General features: G+C 41.2%; 1 protein-coding gene across 4 annotated transcripts in view; it reads left to right on the top strand.

Annotated features, from left to right (window-relative positions):
- The window catches only part of APP (amyloid beta precursor protein), a 262,122-nt gene that overhangs the window by 156,509 nt on the left and 87,423 nt on the right, over positions 1–18,190 (top strand). For all 4 annotated transcript variants that reach the window (XM_054973138.1, XM_054973139.1, XM_054973140.1 and 1 more), the window contains 2 exons: positions 4,444–4,577; positions 15,171–15,245. In XM_054973138.1, the coding sequence (XP_054829113.1) occupies positions 4,444–4,577; positions 15,171–15,245 (209 nt within the window). The remainder of the gene's footprint in view (positions 1–4,443; positions 4,578–15,170; positions 15,246–18,190) is intronic.

The following is an 18,190-nucleotide window of genomic DNA, read 5'->3' on the forward strand; positions in this document are numbered from 1 at the left end:
AAGCTTGGTCAAGATCCCTACTGCATCACTCCCAGATACCTGACCTGAGCAGGCACCAGGAAAGGTACCAATAATAAATAATAGCTTGGCCCCAGAGCCTGGCAGCAGCCCTGGAACTTGAAGGGGTAGATCCCTACTGCACCACTCCCAGAAACCTTACCTGAGGAGGCAGCAGGAAAGGTACCAATAGTAAATAATAGCTTGTTCCCCAGAGCCTAGCAGCAGCCCTGGAACCTGAAGAGGTAGATCCATATCCCACCACACACAAAGAAAATTCAAGCTCCAATGCACTCTCCGTGTCTCTCTATCAAAATGCCAACAGCGGCTGTCTCTCTCCCTCTCCACTGTCTGCAAAGACTAGCTAGGGCTGGGAGCCTCCCTCACCCATGGTCTTTGCTTTCTTGTAACAAATTTGGAGCTCCACACTTGAAAGGAAGACCTGCCTATCAAGCTAAATTGGGCTTAGATTGGGGTTTCCAGGGCAGGAGTTCAGACAATCCCTGCCTAAGTTGCCAAGGGAATTGATTGCAGGTGCCAGACTGTCTGGCTTGACAAACAGCAATGAACGAGGCTTGCAACGACCACCTGTTCGTTTAGAATGGGGTCTCACAAACAGCTTGTTCTTGAACAGCAGATTGGGCTGTTCGTGGCTTTTTTTGTTCGTATTGCTGTTCGTGCCCATCTCTACTCCCAAGTAAATTAACCTGTTTAGTTATGAAGCACCAAAGCCAGAATAAGAGCACAGCCGCAACCTACCCATTAGCAATCCACATTAGGATTGTGCTGATTGTTTTTAGTCCAAATGGCTGCACTTAGCACATTGGATGGCAGAGTCTAAAACTGTGACTACAGTATTAACCCCCTGCATTAATGAGTGCATCTTTTTTCAGAAGACTCCACTTCTATTGCTATTGTTCCAAATCAGCTATACAAAAAGCCTGTTTGTTACATTACGATTAAACTATACACGATAGTGGGAGATGTGTCTGTTTAAACCTTGGTCTGTCCCAGTCATATATAAGGCAAGCGATGCAAAACTAAACTCCCATACCATGGTGCTTTTTCCTTCTTAGTCTAATTATGATTCCAGAAGTGAGCTTGATTAAGAAAAACATATGGTATCTGGGTAGGAGGGGGGATAAGTAGTGGGAACATTAGCTCTTCTCATTGCAAGCTCCACTTACTCTAAAAGTTAGCCCTCAGACTCTCTGCTTTAAATCTGATTCTGTTAGACTTGAGGTTAAACAAATAGGTCATCTCATGAACTTTAGGTAAAGGTAGTCCCCTGTGCAAGTACCAAGTCATTACTGACCCACGGGGGACGTTGCATCACAACATTTTCTTGACAGACTTTTGTTACGGGGTGGTTTGCCATTGCCTTCCCCAGTCATCTACACTTTACCCCCAGGAAACTGGGTACTCATTTTACCAACCTCAGAAGGATGGAAGGCTGAGTCAACCTTGAGCCGGCTGTTTGAACCCAGCTTCCGCCAGGATTGAAGTCAGGTTGTGAGCAGAGCTTGCTCTGCAGTACTGCAGCTTACCACTCTGTGCCATGGGGCTCCTTGAACTTTAGCCTTTATCTATTCCTAATTAAGGCTTCTTTGTTCTGTAATACCATTTCAACATTTGCACACCCAAGGTGAGAGTAGTTGTCCTTTCCCTCTCACTGTGCACCACAACAGTATCCTAGGTGTCAGCTACCTGTACCTTTCCCTGTGTGCAGTTGTACTCACAGCTCATCATGTGTTTTTCTCTTAATTAAAAGCCATAAAACAATATGGGGTGGAAAGAGGCTGTATAACTCATTACTAGTGTCATGGTCTCTAACCTGTAGATGCCAGTGAAGTTTTTGTTACTTGTCAACCTGATAACTGTAATGCTGTCTTTGTAGAGCAGCCTTAGATTTTAGCACGTGCAAAATTAGGATTGGCTATGTGACTGGTCGAAAAAGAGTTTGCAACTTGATTGGTTGAGTATGTCTAAAGCATTTTCTTTAGTAGAACAACAGAAAGATGCCTTAATTGTCAACAGGTTTGATCCATATGCTCATTACAGAAATGAATTAATTTTGTTTTCAATTATTTTTAAAAGTTGTAAATATTCTTGTAATTTTTGACAACGTAAGATAAGGTATCTATAAATTTGAACAAGTCACTGAACAGTTCTTCAATTTAGCTTTTATCCTGGAGCCATGAGATCAACCTACAATTGTAATTTTCTTTTTAAACAGAGAAAAGTACCTACAACTTTTTAAAAACACCTATTTTAAGGGTAGGATGCAGCAGGCCATTCTTGTTATAGCTGGTAGTCAGTAGGAAAAAAATGGATTACTCCTAAGTCCACCTCTGAGTGCTGCGAGGTTAGAGAGCAAGCAGCGCTCATTCCTGCCTGAACTATTTAAGGACAAGATAATGAAGTAAAAAGTTAAGCTTCTGTATACAAAATAGGACATTTGATGGACCAAGCTATCCATAGGCCAGGTATAAGTCATCCAGACTCCAGAAGACTGATGCTTCCATGTGCAGAGAATCAGTTGAAAGGGGGAAAGAGTTGTAAGCACCTCAGATCTTACAGAATCCTGGAGGGAAAGTTTTTAAGGGTTGGGGGATTACAAATTGTTCCCCTGACAGCAATTCTGCATTGGTTTCGTGTATGATTTTATATTTTCAGAAGAATATTTAACCATGTTCAGATAGGTACTCAGTTGATAATTAACTAGTCAGTTAATAGGGTTGCTGACCATATATGAAATACTGTTTTCTGAATGCTAGCAAAATGTGATATTCCTGAATATTTGCTTCTCTGATAAACATCAGCTCTGCTGCCTTTCAGCCGATAAGGAATCACTGTGCATTTATTTTTCGAAAGGAGATACAGAATAGCCATTAGCAACAGGTGTACTATTGTTCTGTTGAGCTATTAAGAGTATAAATTGGTTGGTCCTCAGATCAATGTGAATGGCTTCATGTAACACACGGAAATTGGCTACTGTTGGATGCTATTTCAGAAGTTTGCATGTATGTGTAGTCCCACTAGTTCAATTAGCATTGGTGTTGTTCCATAACATAGACTCTGAAATGAAACTAGCTGTTTGTCTAACAGGTAACTCTATAACCTCTTTATCAAGAGTAACTGATATAACACCCGAGACCTTGTCTAGATTCAACAATGACTACCAGTTCCATGGTTGCAGCAGTGGAAAACTGCTGCCATGAACTCTTTTGGAAATTGTCGTTTGGGCTGTGTTTCAAATATAATGGCAGATATATTTAGCCCAGTTTTCAATAATGGATTGACATCCCGTGAATTGAAATATTTGTGCTTTAAATATATTGTTTTTTTAAAAAATCACACAAAATAAAAGGATAATGCTACTTTCAAATATTTGTAATCACAAGAGTCCCTTGCAATATTTTATAGACTTCTCTCCCTGCCCATGTTTTCTTCAAATATGTCATGTGTATTCATATATGAGGTATTCCTCCCGGGTTGTGCTCATTGCAGCCACTTTGGTGATTAAAAATTTTGTATACAGAGTCTTGCATGGGTAGATCTGCTGAAATGTTTATCTTGAGAAATGTGTTTCATTGTTCTTCTTTACATCTGGAAAATTTGCATCTGATTAATCTGAAAACTAGAAATTCTGTGAAAAAGGGTTAGATGTGGTTTACAGCGGGACTTTTGAATTCAAAGCGACGCTTGTCACTTTTCACATCTGCTTGTAATTTTGTAACACTACTTGAAATTCTGGCAAAAGATTTGTAAATCCACAATTATTGGCCAAAAAAAATGGCTAAGTTTACAGAGTTAGGAATTTGTGTAGTTCGTTAATGGTGAAGCAACAATGTGTAGACCTTATTTGGCAGTTTGGTTGCTGTTCTGTGGCTCATAATATTGTTGTTTTTAAGTACGTTGCTTTTTCAGCCTCTGAATGAAATAGATCAATCTCTGCTGTGTCTGATGTGGAAAAAAAGTACGGATGTATTGATTAGGAAAATACAATACAAAATATTTTTAATTATGTTGTTTGAAACTTAGGTATATAGAAAACATACCATATGTAGATTGTAACATAGTCCTACAGGTATCATGGAAGTGTATCATGGAAGTGTTAAAATGCCCCTGAAGATGCTTTTAAAACATGTTCCTCTGTACTGGTGCACATGTTTGTTTTTGAAATAAGGCATTTTTTAAAAAAATCTACTCACATATATTCTGTATAGTCTAGAATAGTTTCAGTTTGTTACTTGGGCAAAATCTTTATTGCTGTGTGCATTTCTTCTGCACGAAGGTAAATCCTTTCTTCACAAAGTAACTTCTTATGTAGCCTTCTAACATCTGTAAATGATTGTACTCTATTGAAAATATACAGATGCATTTATCTTTCACTTTTAAGTAATCGTTTTCCTCTATACTTTTTCCATAACCACCCACCCCTAGTTCCCACCACAGCTCCCAGTACTCCAGATGCTGTTGACAAATACTTGGAGACACCTGGTGATGAGAATGAGCATTCCCATTTCCTAAAAGCTAAAGAGATGCTTGAAGCCAAGCACCGTGAAAGGATGTCTCAGGTAAACTGCAAAATTGTTTTTATAAACAAATATGATAAGAGATTGAGATGCTTTTTAAAAAATTAAGTAGGAAGAAACATGGATTATCTTCTCCCTTAATTTCTTATCATTTTCTCTTAGTTTTCTGTAATGTTACATATTATTTAAAATGACTTGTACATGTTTTATTTGAACAGCTAGTTGGTTGTCATTCTTCTGTGCAGTCCCACATTGAGACTGTGCATGTGCAGGCCCGCTGTGGAGAGATTTCTCTAGCTTTTAAAATCTATAAGGGAGTGTTTCACCTTTACTGCACATGTACAGGGGTTTCCCGCTGAAATGCAGGTAGTGAGACTGAGTGCCCCTATTTCCCTCAGGTCTTCTTTCACCACCGTCCAGAGAGGTTCTACCTAGCTCTTCTCCTCACTTACCACAATTTCTTCTTTCATGTATCTCTGTTGATCTCATCCTGTCTCAAAGTGAAATAAAATGCCTCACACTGATGAGTGCAATCTTTATCTGCTTTTTCTGGGTGGACCCCACAATGTATTGGCTGTCAGAGGTTCACACCAAAATGCCAGAAGTGACAGAGCTTCTCGCTCAAAACAGCGTTATGAGAGAAACTTCCCTCAGGCTCATATGCCCGGCAGTGAAGTCATCTGCCACGATGGAGCCACCAGCCCAATCTGAACCACAAACATAAGTTTCGGGGGGGGGGGGCAGATCTTCAGATCCGAACAAATGTCGGCTGTTGGTTCCAACTGTTTCCCATCAGATTCCCATTTGGCAATGAGCGCTACCCTTCTTGGTTGCTCACCTGAATGCAAGAAATGTCACTCACCAGCTCTGACTGTCCAGAACATGCTGCCTCCAAACCACCTGTTAAAAAGGCAAAAATCAAATCTAAACAACAAAAACTCAGCATCTTCTACCTTGGCTACATACACCTGGAACTCTGCAGCAAACTCTTGCACTGGCCAGTTCCCTTGTCTCATGCACTTTAGCGTAGTCCTCGCTCTCTCTTCCTCAAGAGGGTCCTCATACTTCACTTTGAGCGCGTGCAGAAAAGCTCTCACACTCCGGAGTTCTGGTGCTTGGGCTGCGTAGAGAGTAACATACCATTTCACTGCCACTCCCCACAACTGGAAACTCAGGTAACTTACCCGGCTTGCATTACTGGGGAAGGTGTGGTCCCATTCTCTCAGGAACTCTGCTACTGGTACTAAGAAGTACCCTAACTCCTCAGGGTCTCCTTCAAAACAAGTTTCCAACTTGTGCAGCCCCAACATCTGTTTGGGTTGGGGTCCCAGCACACTTCACCGAGGCTGCCATGGGACCCTTCCAGGCAGCCCTTCACCTGGCAGGATTAGTAGGATCGGAGGCTGTGCTGGTCCTTGGACCCTTGCCCATCTGGAATCACTGGGGCTCCTTGCCCATTTGGAGGTGGGGGGGTGGCTGGTCTCCCAGCTGATCAATCCGCAGGAAGTCCTGAATGTCCCGCATGAACTCATACAAGCTGCATCTGAGTTTCCCAACCTCCACCCAAAGATCCTGCACTGCTTCATTGGAGGTTGCTCCCAGCATGTCCTCTGGCTCTGTTTCATTGTCCAAATCCTCCTCTCCCTCGAGGATGCCTTCTCCCAGCTCTAGAGTCCCTTCCAACAGTCGACTCTGCTCTGCTCTCTTTCTGGCTGAGGCCACTTGAGCGGTCCATCCCTGTGGAGGGTGACCCAGCAACCCCATATAACTGGGACCTCTTCTTGGAAGGTTGAAGCGGAGGCTTGCCCCTCCTGTAGCCAGCGCATCTGCACTGGGCCCACGCAAATCTGCGGGGTCTTCAAGGGTTTCCCCCTGTAGCTCCAATATCCTCTCCCAGCTGCCATGGCTGAGGTGATAGGATTCAAGATACTCAGGTTCAGCACTCAGAGGATGGAAGAGATTCCTGGCAAAAATGTCAGGTTCTACCAGGTAGCTTTTAGTGACTTCACTACATGAGTCCAGAACTGCATGAGTTAAAGCTTTATTGATAATCTGCTAGTTCAGCAATCCATTACAGGTTCATTGCCAGGAATGAAGTTCTGCACCAAGCCCCAAGCCTATATTGAATTCTAAGTACAGCCCAGTTCCCACCCCCCTAGCTGCCAGCCACTTCCCATCTCCCAATAGTTACAATGTATGTGTAAGTCAAAAAGCAAAGCAAAGCGACTATGAATGAAAGCAGAGAGGATGTTTTAGAAAGTTCAGAAGTTCCAAGGTTATGTATCCATGACAACAGTTCTTCTCAGGCTGGAAGCAAGCAGATAAGTTGGAGACAGGCAGATAAGCTCAGGAGCCCCCCTCCCCCCGCTCCTCTGCACGCTTTTACAGTGGAGACAGCCGCAGCTCTCTCTAACATAAGAGTCCACTGTCCATTAGAGTCCAGTTCTTGGACCAGGCTCTTACCAAGCAAGTCAGGGGGTTGTCAAGCCCCTGAAGTATGGCGGGGGATGCCAAGACCCTGACAATTTTAAGTGTGGAGGTAAATGTTTCAGTACACATGTACTTCCCTTCAACTTGGCCTCATGTATTCACCAAGTGCGTTGCAGTGGTAGTTGCTTCCCTCCGATCCAAGGGCTGCTTTGTGTACCCCTGCCTGGGTGATTGGCTTCTATTAGAAGAATCTGCACCACTACTTAATGACCATACTTATCTTGTCCTTAATACCATCTCTAAACTAGGTCTGTTGGTGAACTGGGAAAAGTCTATCCTTACCCCAGTAGAACTATACACTTCATTTGGGCTAGACTTGATCCCTTCTCAGGGGCAGGGCCTTCCTTCCTGTTGGGAGAACACAAAGGCTGCAGTCTCTGTTTGGTCTATTTATTTCCAATCTGCTTTATTAATTCAGACACTACTGGGTTTCATGGCCTCTACTACCTCTGTTGTATTGCTTGGCTGAGAATGAGGCTATTACAAAATTGGTCTTTTTACGCCACTATAATCCTATGACTACCATCAACAGGTGAAATTGTCTATATCCAGATCTGTACTCATATCATTGTCATGGTGCCCCAACCTGAGAGTGCCCTTTTGGGAGAGCCTGCTCTGATATTTCTATAACCACTGATGCTTCAACGTTAGGCTAGGTTGCTCATTGCATCCCTTACTCGATTCAGTGTATGTGGTCACCCACAGAATTAGAACTCCAGATCCAGAGCAATCTATTATTCTCTTGCTTCTTTTGCAGGTATGTTGTGCAACAAGGGTGTTCAGATTCATACAGACAACACCACAGTTCTATATTATCTGAACAAGCAAGGGGGAATGATGCTAACTTTTTGTACTGGCTACAGCTCTGTGGGAATGGGCTATATGAAACAATGACATACCACAGGCCATACATTTCATGAGCGTGAAGAATGATAGAGCGGATATGCCGAGAAGGGGTTTTCACATTCAGCACTTATAGGCAGGGCCGGATCTAGGGTTGCTGGCGCCCCTTGCGCATGCATGCAGTGAGTGCACGCTCCCAGCGCAGCATGAGGACATCACTTCTGTGATGTCATCATGTGGGGCAGAGCGTGCCACCCACGCGATGTGCAGGCAGAGCTGGGAAGCCACCCGCACCATTCGCCTCCCCGCAGAACGGGGCGGACAGCCGCCCCCTGTCCTGCGGGGCAGGCGAATGGCGCAGGCGGCCTCGCAGTCCCCTGCACTGCCTTTTGCCTGCCCTGCAGGACAGGGGGCACGTGGGAAGCCGGCCTCCCCCTGTCCTGCGGGGCAGGCGAAAGGCAGCGCGGGGGGCTGGGAGGCTGCCCGTGCTGCCACCCACTCGCTCTCGGCAGCTGGCAGCTGCTCCCGGCGCCCCCTCCCTGGCGGCGCTGGGGGCAGACTACCCCCCCTGCCCCCCCTCAACCCGGCCCTGCTTATAGGCAATCAATACCAAGTACATCCTGCCTATTTCAACAGTGGGGATTCCCTATCATGGACCTTCTTATAACACAGTGCAACACAAAGACCAGGTGCTTTTGTTCCCTGGCGGGCACTGACCTCTTTCTCTAGGGGTTGCCTCCCAGTTCTTTGGACCAAAGGATTTTTTAAAACTTTTTCACCTATGCCCCTCATAACCAGGATATTTTGCAGAACTTAGTATTTCCACACTCACTGCATCCTTGTCACCCCTTTTTGGTCACACTACGAATGGTTTTCCGCTCTAAGGACTCTGTCCCAGGGTTAATGCTTCCACCTTCCAATATTGCCAGACCGTCAATACAGTCTGAAACTGACCATGTAGCTACTGAACCTGCCAGATCCTCTTATTTCCCAAAAGGTGACTCTGATTATTCCAAATACCTGCAGATGGTCCATGCACATCTCTTATAGTCACAAATGGAACCTTTTCATGGCATAGTTAAAACCCAAACAGTTCTCACCCTTCTCTTGCGCATTGGAAGTTGTTATATCATGGCACGTTGGAATTTGACGATGTTCCCGTATTGAATTGTTTAGTTATTTTCCCCTGGTCTCTTAGGGCCCAAAAGCATGTATAATAGTTTGGTTTCACTTTCTCTTTCTCAGTTGGCTGTTTGTTCTCTACTAAAGCAGAGGCTGGGGAAGGCTGTGCTTTTGTTCCAATACATTTTCAAACCTTCTGGCATGGTGTGCTTGCGGAATTACTACAGCAATTATTTTTGAATACTTGTTGTCACTTCAAAAACAAGGCTTGTCTATGTCCTCTATGAAAGTGCACTTAGCTGCTATATCAGCTCTTCATGAAAAGACTGATGGCAAGACAGTTTTTTTCTCTCACCACATTTCTAAACAATTTCTCCAGGGTATCTTTAATACCTTCCCTCCAAGAACCCTGCTTGTTCCTCAATGGAGTCTCCCTCTGGTTCTCTCTTAATTAATGTTACCACCCTTTGAATTCATGCCTGCTTGCCCCTTTCCCTATTATCTTGGAAGGTGGTGTTTCTGGTTGCTATAACTACAGTCAGATGGGTGGGAGAACTCATGGCCCTTCAGGTTATCCCTCAATTTATTCAATTTTTTTCTGAAGAAAGTTTGTCTTGCATACCAGCCTCAAAAAGTTCATTTCTACAAAAGGTTACATTATCTGTTTTTTTCCCAATGCTACTTATGATGCAGAATGTACCTTACACAAGTTGGATGTGGAAAGGGCTTTATTGTTTTACTTGGACAGGACGAAAGGTTTTCACAAATCCAGATCCCTTTTTGTGTTACTTTGGACATCATAAGGGTTTACTAGAGTCCTCCCAAACTTTATCCAGATTGATAGTGGCAGCTACTAGACTCTGCTACAGGAAGGCAAAAGTTCCTTGCCTCATGGTGGTCAGAGCTCTCTTGATAGGGTAGAAGCCTCATCCATAGCATTCCTACTCAGAGTCCCTCTTTGAGACATCTGTCAGACTGCCACGTAGACCTCAGCTTAATGTCACCTTTGTAAAGCACTACTCCATCGACACAAATGTCCTGCTTTCCTTGTTCAGCTGATTCCACTCACCTTCCTCCATTGGTAATAGCTCACTATACTCCCAGTGTGGGACTGCACAGAAGAACTACGACAGAAACAGGGTTTCACTTAATCTGTAACTGTTGTTCATCAAGTATTTTCTGTGCAGGCACACATTCCCTCCCTCCGGCCCTGCTGTGTGTTTGCTTGTAGTGTATTATACTTCAAGTGTCTCAAGAGAACTGTGGGAAATAGGGGCGCTCTGGCTCACTACCTGCGTTTTGGAGGGAAACCCCTGCACGTGTACAGTAAAAGCTGAGCGCCTCCTTACAGATTTTAAAAGCCAGAGAAATCTCTCCATAACTGGTCTGCATGTGCGCAGAAGATACTCGACAAACAGCAGTTACGGCTAAGTGCAACCCTGTTTTCTTTCTGTGACACAAAGATGAGCATCTGTACTCAGTTGATCTTTGGGGGGGGGTAATGGGAGTGGTGGATAAAACTACATGTAACAAAGCACAACTTTGCAATGGAGACAAAAGAATAATTGTTTTGGGAGAAGTGGTGGCCAATAATTACTTTGTCAGGAAGAAAAGACACCAAATAAATAAAAACCAAATAAATCTTAAATTGTATGTCTACTCAGGTATTTTAACAAGCATGTTATTTCATAAATGAGTTGAAAAAGTACCACAATGAGAGTAAAGGAGGGGAGTGCACTTTTAAAGTTGTTTTTTATTGTTTTGTAAATTATTTCAATACAAAAAGAAAAAAAACTAGTTTTCCACTGAGAAATGGCAATCCCCATTCCCACTGTAGTTTAACATCCTGTACCCTAATGTTATTTCAATGTGCACATGCCTGTTCCTACTCTGTATTACTTGTTAATGGCGTGCATACACGCGCGCGCACACACACACACACACACTATATGTAATATAAATATATATAAATATATAAATAACATCCTCTTTGAACCTCTGGATCATTGGTTCTTAATATTTAATCCACTATCAGCCACCAAGTGTGCAACACTACCACTGAACAGCCCCCAAACTACTAGTAAAATGTGAGGACATACGAGTAGCATTACAAACAAGGAAACATTCTGTAGACACATTTGTGATACATGTATAAAATGTACAGATCTCAGAAACCTTGTGACATCAGCCAATTCTCAATGTTAAGTTTGGTCCCTGGTTTTTTAAGTTTCTGGGAGAGAAATACGGGATTTTATCCACTAGTCAGTATAATATTTATAAACAAGTCCTCCACAGGCTATTGGAAGCCATTGCAAATGGGGAGAGGATAGGGTTGCCAGGTCCCCCGGGTCCAAACTAGGGGATGGGGCAGGGGTTGTGGAAGGGGGGATGTGTACAGGAAGGGGCGTATCCTTGCAGGGGCATTTTGCTTAATTTGCCAATTTTAAGCAACATGTCCCCTACACAAAAACCTTCATTTCATTGTCACACCAGGGCTCTGAAGCACACTCCAATGCACTCCAGAGTTCCCAGGCCCATTCCCCACACCTTTCCCCCCCTGCTGGTGAGGTAAGAGGCAGCTGGGGGCAGTGGCTGGGAGTGGAGGATCCTCTGCCCCCACTGGGGGATTTGGCACCCTAGAAGAGGAGGCTGCCTAAAATTCCATTTACCACCTAGAGTCATGAAAGATCTCCAAAATTTGTAGATTGCACCCCAGAAAGCCATTTATCTCCTGTTCATAATCTCAGTCTTAGATTACAGTGAATTTGAAGACCCGGACTATTTCAAAATAATTTCTAAAGTTCTTATGCACTCATGAATTTAATGTATGGCCTTTTTCTCCAACAACATTCAAAATAAGGTATATTTAATTGTATGACTGGAAAAGCTAAGAGTCTTCCAGATTTATCCAGAGTACACTGAGGTGTGATCTTGTATAATATATATAATGGCCGCTTCTACTACATAGGAATTTCACTATAAGAAAGGAAAGGACATGAGCATCATGCGTCTTGTTTTCTCATGTGTGTTTCACTGGATCTGTATGTGCTTGTTAGCTACCTGTGTTAGCTACTCAACATATGTGCAAGCATCAAAATGCACTCACTCCATCATTATGTGAAACTATTTCCTATCCAGGAAAGGAATCATGACATTGGCACAGATGCATAGTGGTGATCAGCATGACTGAATTATTTGGGTTGGGGGCTTATTAATGTACATGGGCCCAAAGAGGTATCACTTATGAGATAACAGACTCTTTGAAGAGTCTTCAAAAACTCCTTGGCAAGTTTCAAAAAACCTTGTCTCTTATGACTGGACTTTACATGAAGTAGTGCTCAAGGGAGGAATTTCTGATGAAGGCCATTTTTCTGTGTTCATTTTCTTTCTATGCCATTAAAAAATGAGAAAGTGTAAATTTTGGGTCTTTTTGCTTAAAATGCAAAAAAAGATCAGCCCAGTTGTCACTTAACTGTTTATGCAATTCTGCTTCTATCAGTAGTATTGAATTTTCATCTCAATAAAGAATTAGATATTCTTAGATATTTTAAGAATGGGTTGCATGTCTCTTAGCAACTATTATTCAGTGTACAAAGGCAGGATAGAAATATTTTAATTAAATACTGCTTGCTACTAAGACTTGCCAGAAAGGGGAATTGCTCTGTTTTCTTTTTCCTTAGAACTCAATTTTCAATCTTCTGCTTTTGGGACAAGGAAGTATCCCTACTTTGTAGCTTTCTAGTCTAATACGAGCCCTTCCAGACAGTTGTCGTTGCAGCATAAAGCAATTTGCTGCTTCACAAGACAAGACCTGCCAGTGACTGTGGAGGGAGGCAAGAGTACAAATATCCTGTCATTATATTAAAACAATGTTGAAACATTTTAAGAATGGCCATATTCTTGACCTTCTCCATATGCATTTCTATAAAGTAGTATCGATAATGATTCTTAAATTGTGTTTAATATACACTCTATATATAAACTTGAACTCTAATGGAATTGGTGTGATTTAGAATTTGTCTTAATAGTGAATTACATTTTTGTTACTTCTTAACCTTCCTATTCCCCCCTCCACTTCTATGTCATGTGGTGTGTCCTGAATTCTGAGGATTGCTTGGCTTTGAAATGATTCACTTCTTTAAACCGTGGTCCTGGTCCGAAATTTGTTATTTTTATGGCATGAAGCAGTCAAGTCTTTTAAAGTGCTATAAATGTGTATGGTTGTGATAGCTTTGTGTTTTCATATGGGATATCATTTTGGCTTACTTTTTAAGAATGTTATTTTTTTCATTTGAGTGTTATTTCTTTGTGTTACTATGATTTGTTTTTTCTATAGTTATTAAGGATTTTTAAAAAATATGTATAGTTCTCTAAGCTGCTGCATCTTGAAAAAGGAAATGATGTTGTTTCTTTGTTTTGTAGTACTGATTAATGTTGATAGTGTCAGACAAAAACAGATCCAGAGGAGTTAGCCGTGTTAGTCTGTAGTAGCAAAATCAAAAAGAGTCCAGTAGCACCTTTAAGACTAACCAGTTTCTGTACTATGCATCTGACGAAGAGAACTTGATTCTCGAAAGCTTATGCTACAATAAAATTGGTTAGTCTTAAAGGTGCTACTGGACTCTTTTTGATTTTGCAGACAAAAACAGATGAGTCTTCCTGGCCAGTTTGTATAAATAGACCTTTCAGATTTTACTGATGGCAAAAGCATAGCTCTCTAAAATATCCAGCTTGCAATGGTGCTATTTTTAAAGATAATCATTTTATTTTTAAAGATAATCATGCTATTCAGGTTCCAAAAACTATTTATCATCCTGGTACCAGAGTTGAACTCCTGATCTACAAATGTACATGTCTTCTGACCAGCCATGTGAGCTGCCATTTTATAATCTTACCTTACTCATTCTTAAACATTTGAGGAGATAAGAGACTGTGAAAACGTACTCAAGTAAAATACGGCCATACCACCTTGGCAGTAAAGCTGGCTTCCACAGTGTGGGTTAGCTAAATGCCTTTGATTTTACATTTCAGAGTAGGTTTACAAGACAAAAAAACATTGTATGGTGAAGACTTATACTTATTTTTAAAACACCAACAAAAACAGGAAATTGAGCATTTGTAAAGTAAACCTGTTAGATATCAGTTTCATTGAGAAGACTGATAAAAGGAGGATATAGACCATTGCTTAAATACTTAATGTAATTCACTGTGCTTTAGAATGATGAAGATGGAGGTGGGTGATACCATTGGCAGGATGTTTATTTGATTGATTGGATTGATTGATTGGATTGATTGATTGATTGATTGATTGATTGATTGATTGATTGAGTCATTTATCCGCCTTTCTCACTGAGCCTCAAGGCGGATTACACAGTGTGAGATTAGTACAGTCAATATCAAGAACATTTCCATAAACAATGCCATAGGGTAAATAGATACAAGTTTACAAAGACATAGCATTAGCAGGAATCCAATACAACATAGTGGTGAAGTCTATGGTTCCTAACTCATTAGTGGATCATCTTTGAATTGATGGCACAGGTTCAGTCTTAAAAGAGACAGACCATTAGACAAAGCAACTTAATTTCTTAATTTATGTCCTTGAACTTTCATTTTTAGCAAAAGCTTCTCATTGCATAGATTTTCTCTTTTTTTACTTCCATATTCCAAAGGCTGTTGTGGCAGGGCATCAAGTGAGGCAAAACAGATTACAAAAATTTATATGTGAAATTTATAACATTAATAGTAGGCTTAAAAGTTTTAGTTTTCCCATCATTTTCCTTATTTGTTAGTGTGAACTCAGACCTCAATATGAAATCCACATGAGTGAAAAATGAATTAAAGCACTTCCAGTGGTATAATATGTTCGTTACGACCCTCTCCAAATTATTTTCTAAGCACCTGTGCATATGAAATCTAATTTATGTTTAGAATTGTATCAGTTTAGATGAACTATTGACACTTTGTCAGTCTAATCTACTTCACAGAGATGATTAAACAGAAGAATGTAAGCAATACTTTTAATAGTTTTTTATATTAAAATTGATCAAAATATAATAAATGTGAAGGCTTGTTATCAAATCCATTGTATTTTCTAATCCTCTACCCATTCCCAGCAAAACTCCTCAAGGCAATATATAATTATAATAAAATGTCCTCATTGTCTCTTTGTTCGGGCAGGTCATGAGGGAATGGGAGGAGGCAGAACACCAAGCAAAGAATTTACCAAAGGCTGATAAAAAAGCTGTCATCCAGGTAAAGGGTAATTAGGATTGTAATACAAAACCAAATCTTTGATGTAACTTTTTAGAGCACTTTGAGAATTCTGAAGCGTTATTACCGGCTGCTTCCACACAGATAGTTCATTCTGCCTTGCTTTCCAAACCTAACTTTTTTTTATTATAGAGATACCATGCAGAATCTGTTTTCCAGGTTTTCCCTGCTTTGCTGTGATATTTATTATTTGTTTAAAAACTATATACCACCTTTCCACCCAAATAGGGTCCCCAAGGCAGTGAACATCAGTCATTAGAACATTTAAAACATTACAACATTAAAATGTATCAGTAAGTATTTAACAATAAAATATACAAACCCAACCAGGGAGGAATGCCAATACGATTTTACTGGGGGTATGCCAGATGAAATAGGAACATCTTCACCTGCTGGTGGAGGACAATGACAGAGGAAACAAACTAATCTTCCTGGGGAGGGAGTTCCAAAGTGTTGGTACCATGATTAAGAACGCCCTTTCTCAGGGTGCCACCTGTCTAGCCTCAGATGGTAGGGGCAACAGAAGCAAGGCCTCCAAAGATGATCTGAGTGGATGGACAGGTTCATATGGAGAAGGTGGTCCTTAAGGTATGCTGGTCCCAAGCCACGTACAGCTTTAAAGGTCAATACTAGCACCTTAAATTGAGCCAGGAAACAATTTGGGAGTCAGTGTAGATGAAATAAGACTGGAGTGATATGTTGCCTGTGACCCACTCTAGTCAACATTCTGGCTGCAGCATTCTGTACCAACTGTAGCTTCAGGACACTCTTCAAGAGCAGCCTCACATAGAACATATATTCCTTAGCCTACTTTGGTAAAATACTTCTGGAAAGATTTTGTGAGCAGGAAATTGGATTTTCAAACCTCTACACTCACATTAGCACCATTATTTTTAAATATCTTCTTGTGCTCAACATTCCCTCTTGTCACTGGCAAGCTTTTTATATATTTGTAGTTTCTATTTTGCTATGGCATCATAACAATGTCAAGGTATAGATACTCCTGATTGGAGCAGAGAGGAGGGGACAGTGAGATGTGTGGGAAGGATAAGGACAGAGAATACCCGTGAGAATGTTGTGTTGTGGAACCATTTGCAGAGGCAGTAAGTCTGCAACAGGGATCATCTCCACTTGAAAGTAGTAATTATTACTTTACATGCTGGTTGCATGAGCAAACCAGGCAACTGTGGGTTGTTTGGTTCTTTCTCCTCCCTTATGCACTGTACTGACACTGAAGATCTCCTAGTTGAGAACTAAACGCAGTCTGTCATGTGTACTTCAACACATTTCACTTTGATTCTTGCCCACAAATGAGACTTGTAAACAATTTGTTAATGCACCCAGTTCAGACATCACACCAAGTGGGAGAAAAGCAGACAAGCTAAAGGACTGTCTGAATACAGCCACTATCTAGTAACTATGTTATGTAGATATTATCCAATAGTAATAGAACCATGCTGGTCACTGCATGTCTATCTCAATATTTAGTACTCATAGAGTTTTGGTAGTTCTTTATGCCAGTGTTCTTGGTATGCTTTTACACATAGATGTCAGTATTGTAGATAATGTTACACAGCAACTATGTCAGAAGTCTGGTCTCAAATCTTTTTTTTAAGATTACAAGTATTTTCACAATGATGATTGCTCTTAGTAATAGTATGTGCCTATGTAGAATTGTTTTAATCGAAGCCCATTAACTGGACTTAAACTGGGGTAATTCTGCTTAGAATTGCATTGTAAGTCTCTTTATTCCTGCTGCTATCTCTTGCAGGATTTACATCATTGATGAAACTGAATGTTTTTCTCAAATGTGCTTTAATGTCTTGTACATAAAATATGGTTATAGAGTTCTATGTGTCTTATGCATTCTAGCATCACAATAATGCTCACTGAAGTTGAAAGATAGTTTCTGGATCAGAAATGTTCCTCACATTAATGTGTGTTCAGTCACATTTAAATCTTTTTTTTAAAGGCAAATCTTGATCCAGTACCTCCAGTGTGAGTCATACACACATAGGATTAAATCTTATGACTCTCACCAAGACTTCCTTCAACACAGAAAACTCCTTCAACAAAGATAGACTTTCTTCCATTTAGGAAGTTTCTATCCACTAGAAAAAATATTCTCAATTGGAGAAAGTATTTCTTCCTTGAAGGAAGATTTACCAGAAGAGAGTCATAAGATCCAGTACCTAATTTCTAGTGTACACTTGTAAATGTGCACATGTTCTCTTCTGCTGGCTGCAGAATATTCCAACTACACATCTTGTATTTGTGAAGCAGATTTAGCACTGCTTATATATAACCACAGCTACCGTCTGCTATTCTCTGGATACCGCCCCCACCCTATTCTTCACTATACAATTAAAAGATTTATGATTCTGTACCACAATCAATCACACAACACCCCGTGCTCATGTGATTTATCCTCTGTATATTTTAGGGGGGAGAAGTTACAGAAATGGTGTCTCTGTGCATTGGGTTGCTAGTCTATAGGTCCCCTGCTTGCTCATTCTAAGAATCATATGATAGATAGTACAGGAGCCCATCTGTACTGGAGCCCATGTAACCCTGAGCTCTTTAAGGAAGAACAAAGTAAGATCTGATAAATGGCAATATATAATTTATTATTTCTCTATTTAGTTCATTTATACTCTTTCTCCCCTGTGGGAATCCTTAGTGGCTTACGTCATTCTCCTTTCCTCTAATTTATCTTCGTAACAATCCTGTGAGTTAGATTAGGCAGAGAGGGTGTGACTGGCTTAAGGTCCCCCACCAAACTTCTATGGCAGAGAATGGTTTTGAACCTGGGTCTGACACTGACCACTGGCTCTCTATACCATATCTCAGTGGTGCCACATATGAACCATGGATATTGAGGACCTGAGCGCACCACTAGGAGTGGAAGATACGTTCCTGTTGGGTAT

This window comes from Eublepharis macularius, chromosome 3, assembly GCF_028583425.1.
Source record: "Eublepharis macularius isolate TG4126 chromosome 3, MPM_Emac_v1.0, whole genome shotgun sequence".
NCBI classification, from domain to species: Eukaryota; Metazoa; Chordata; class Lepidosauria; order Squamata; family Eublepharidae; genus Eublepharis; species Eublepharis macularius.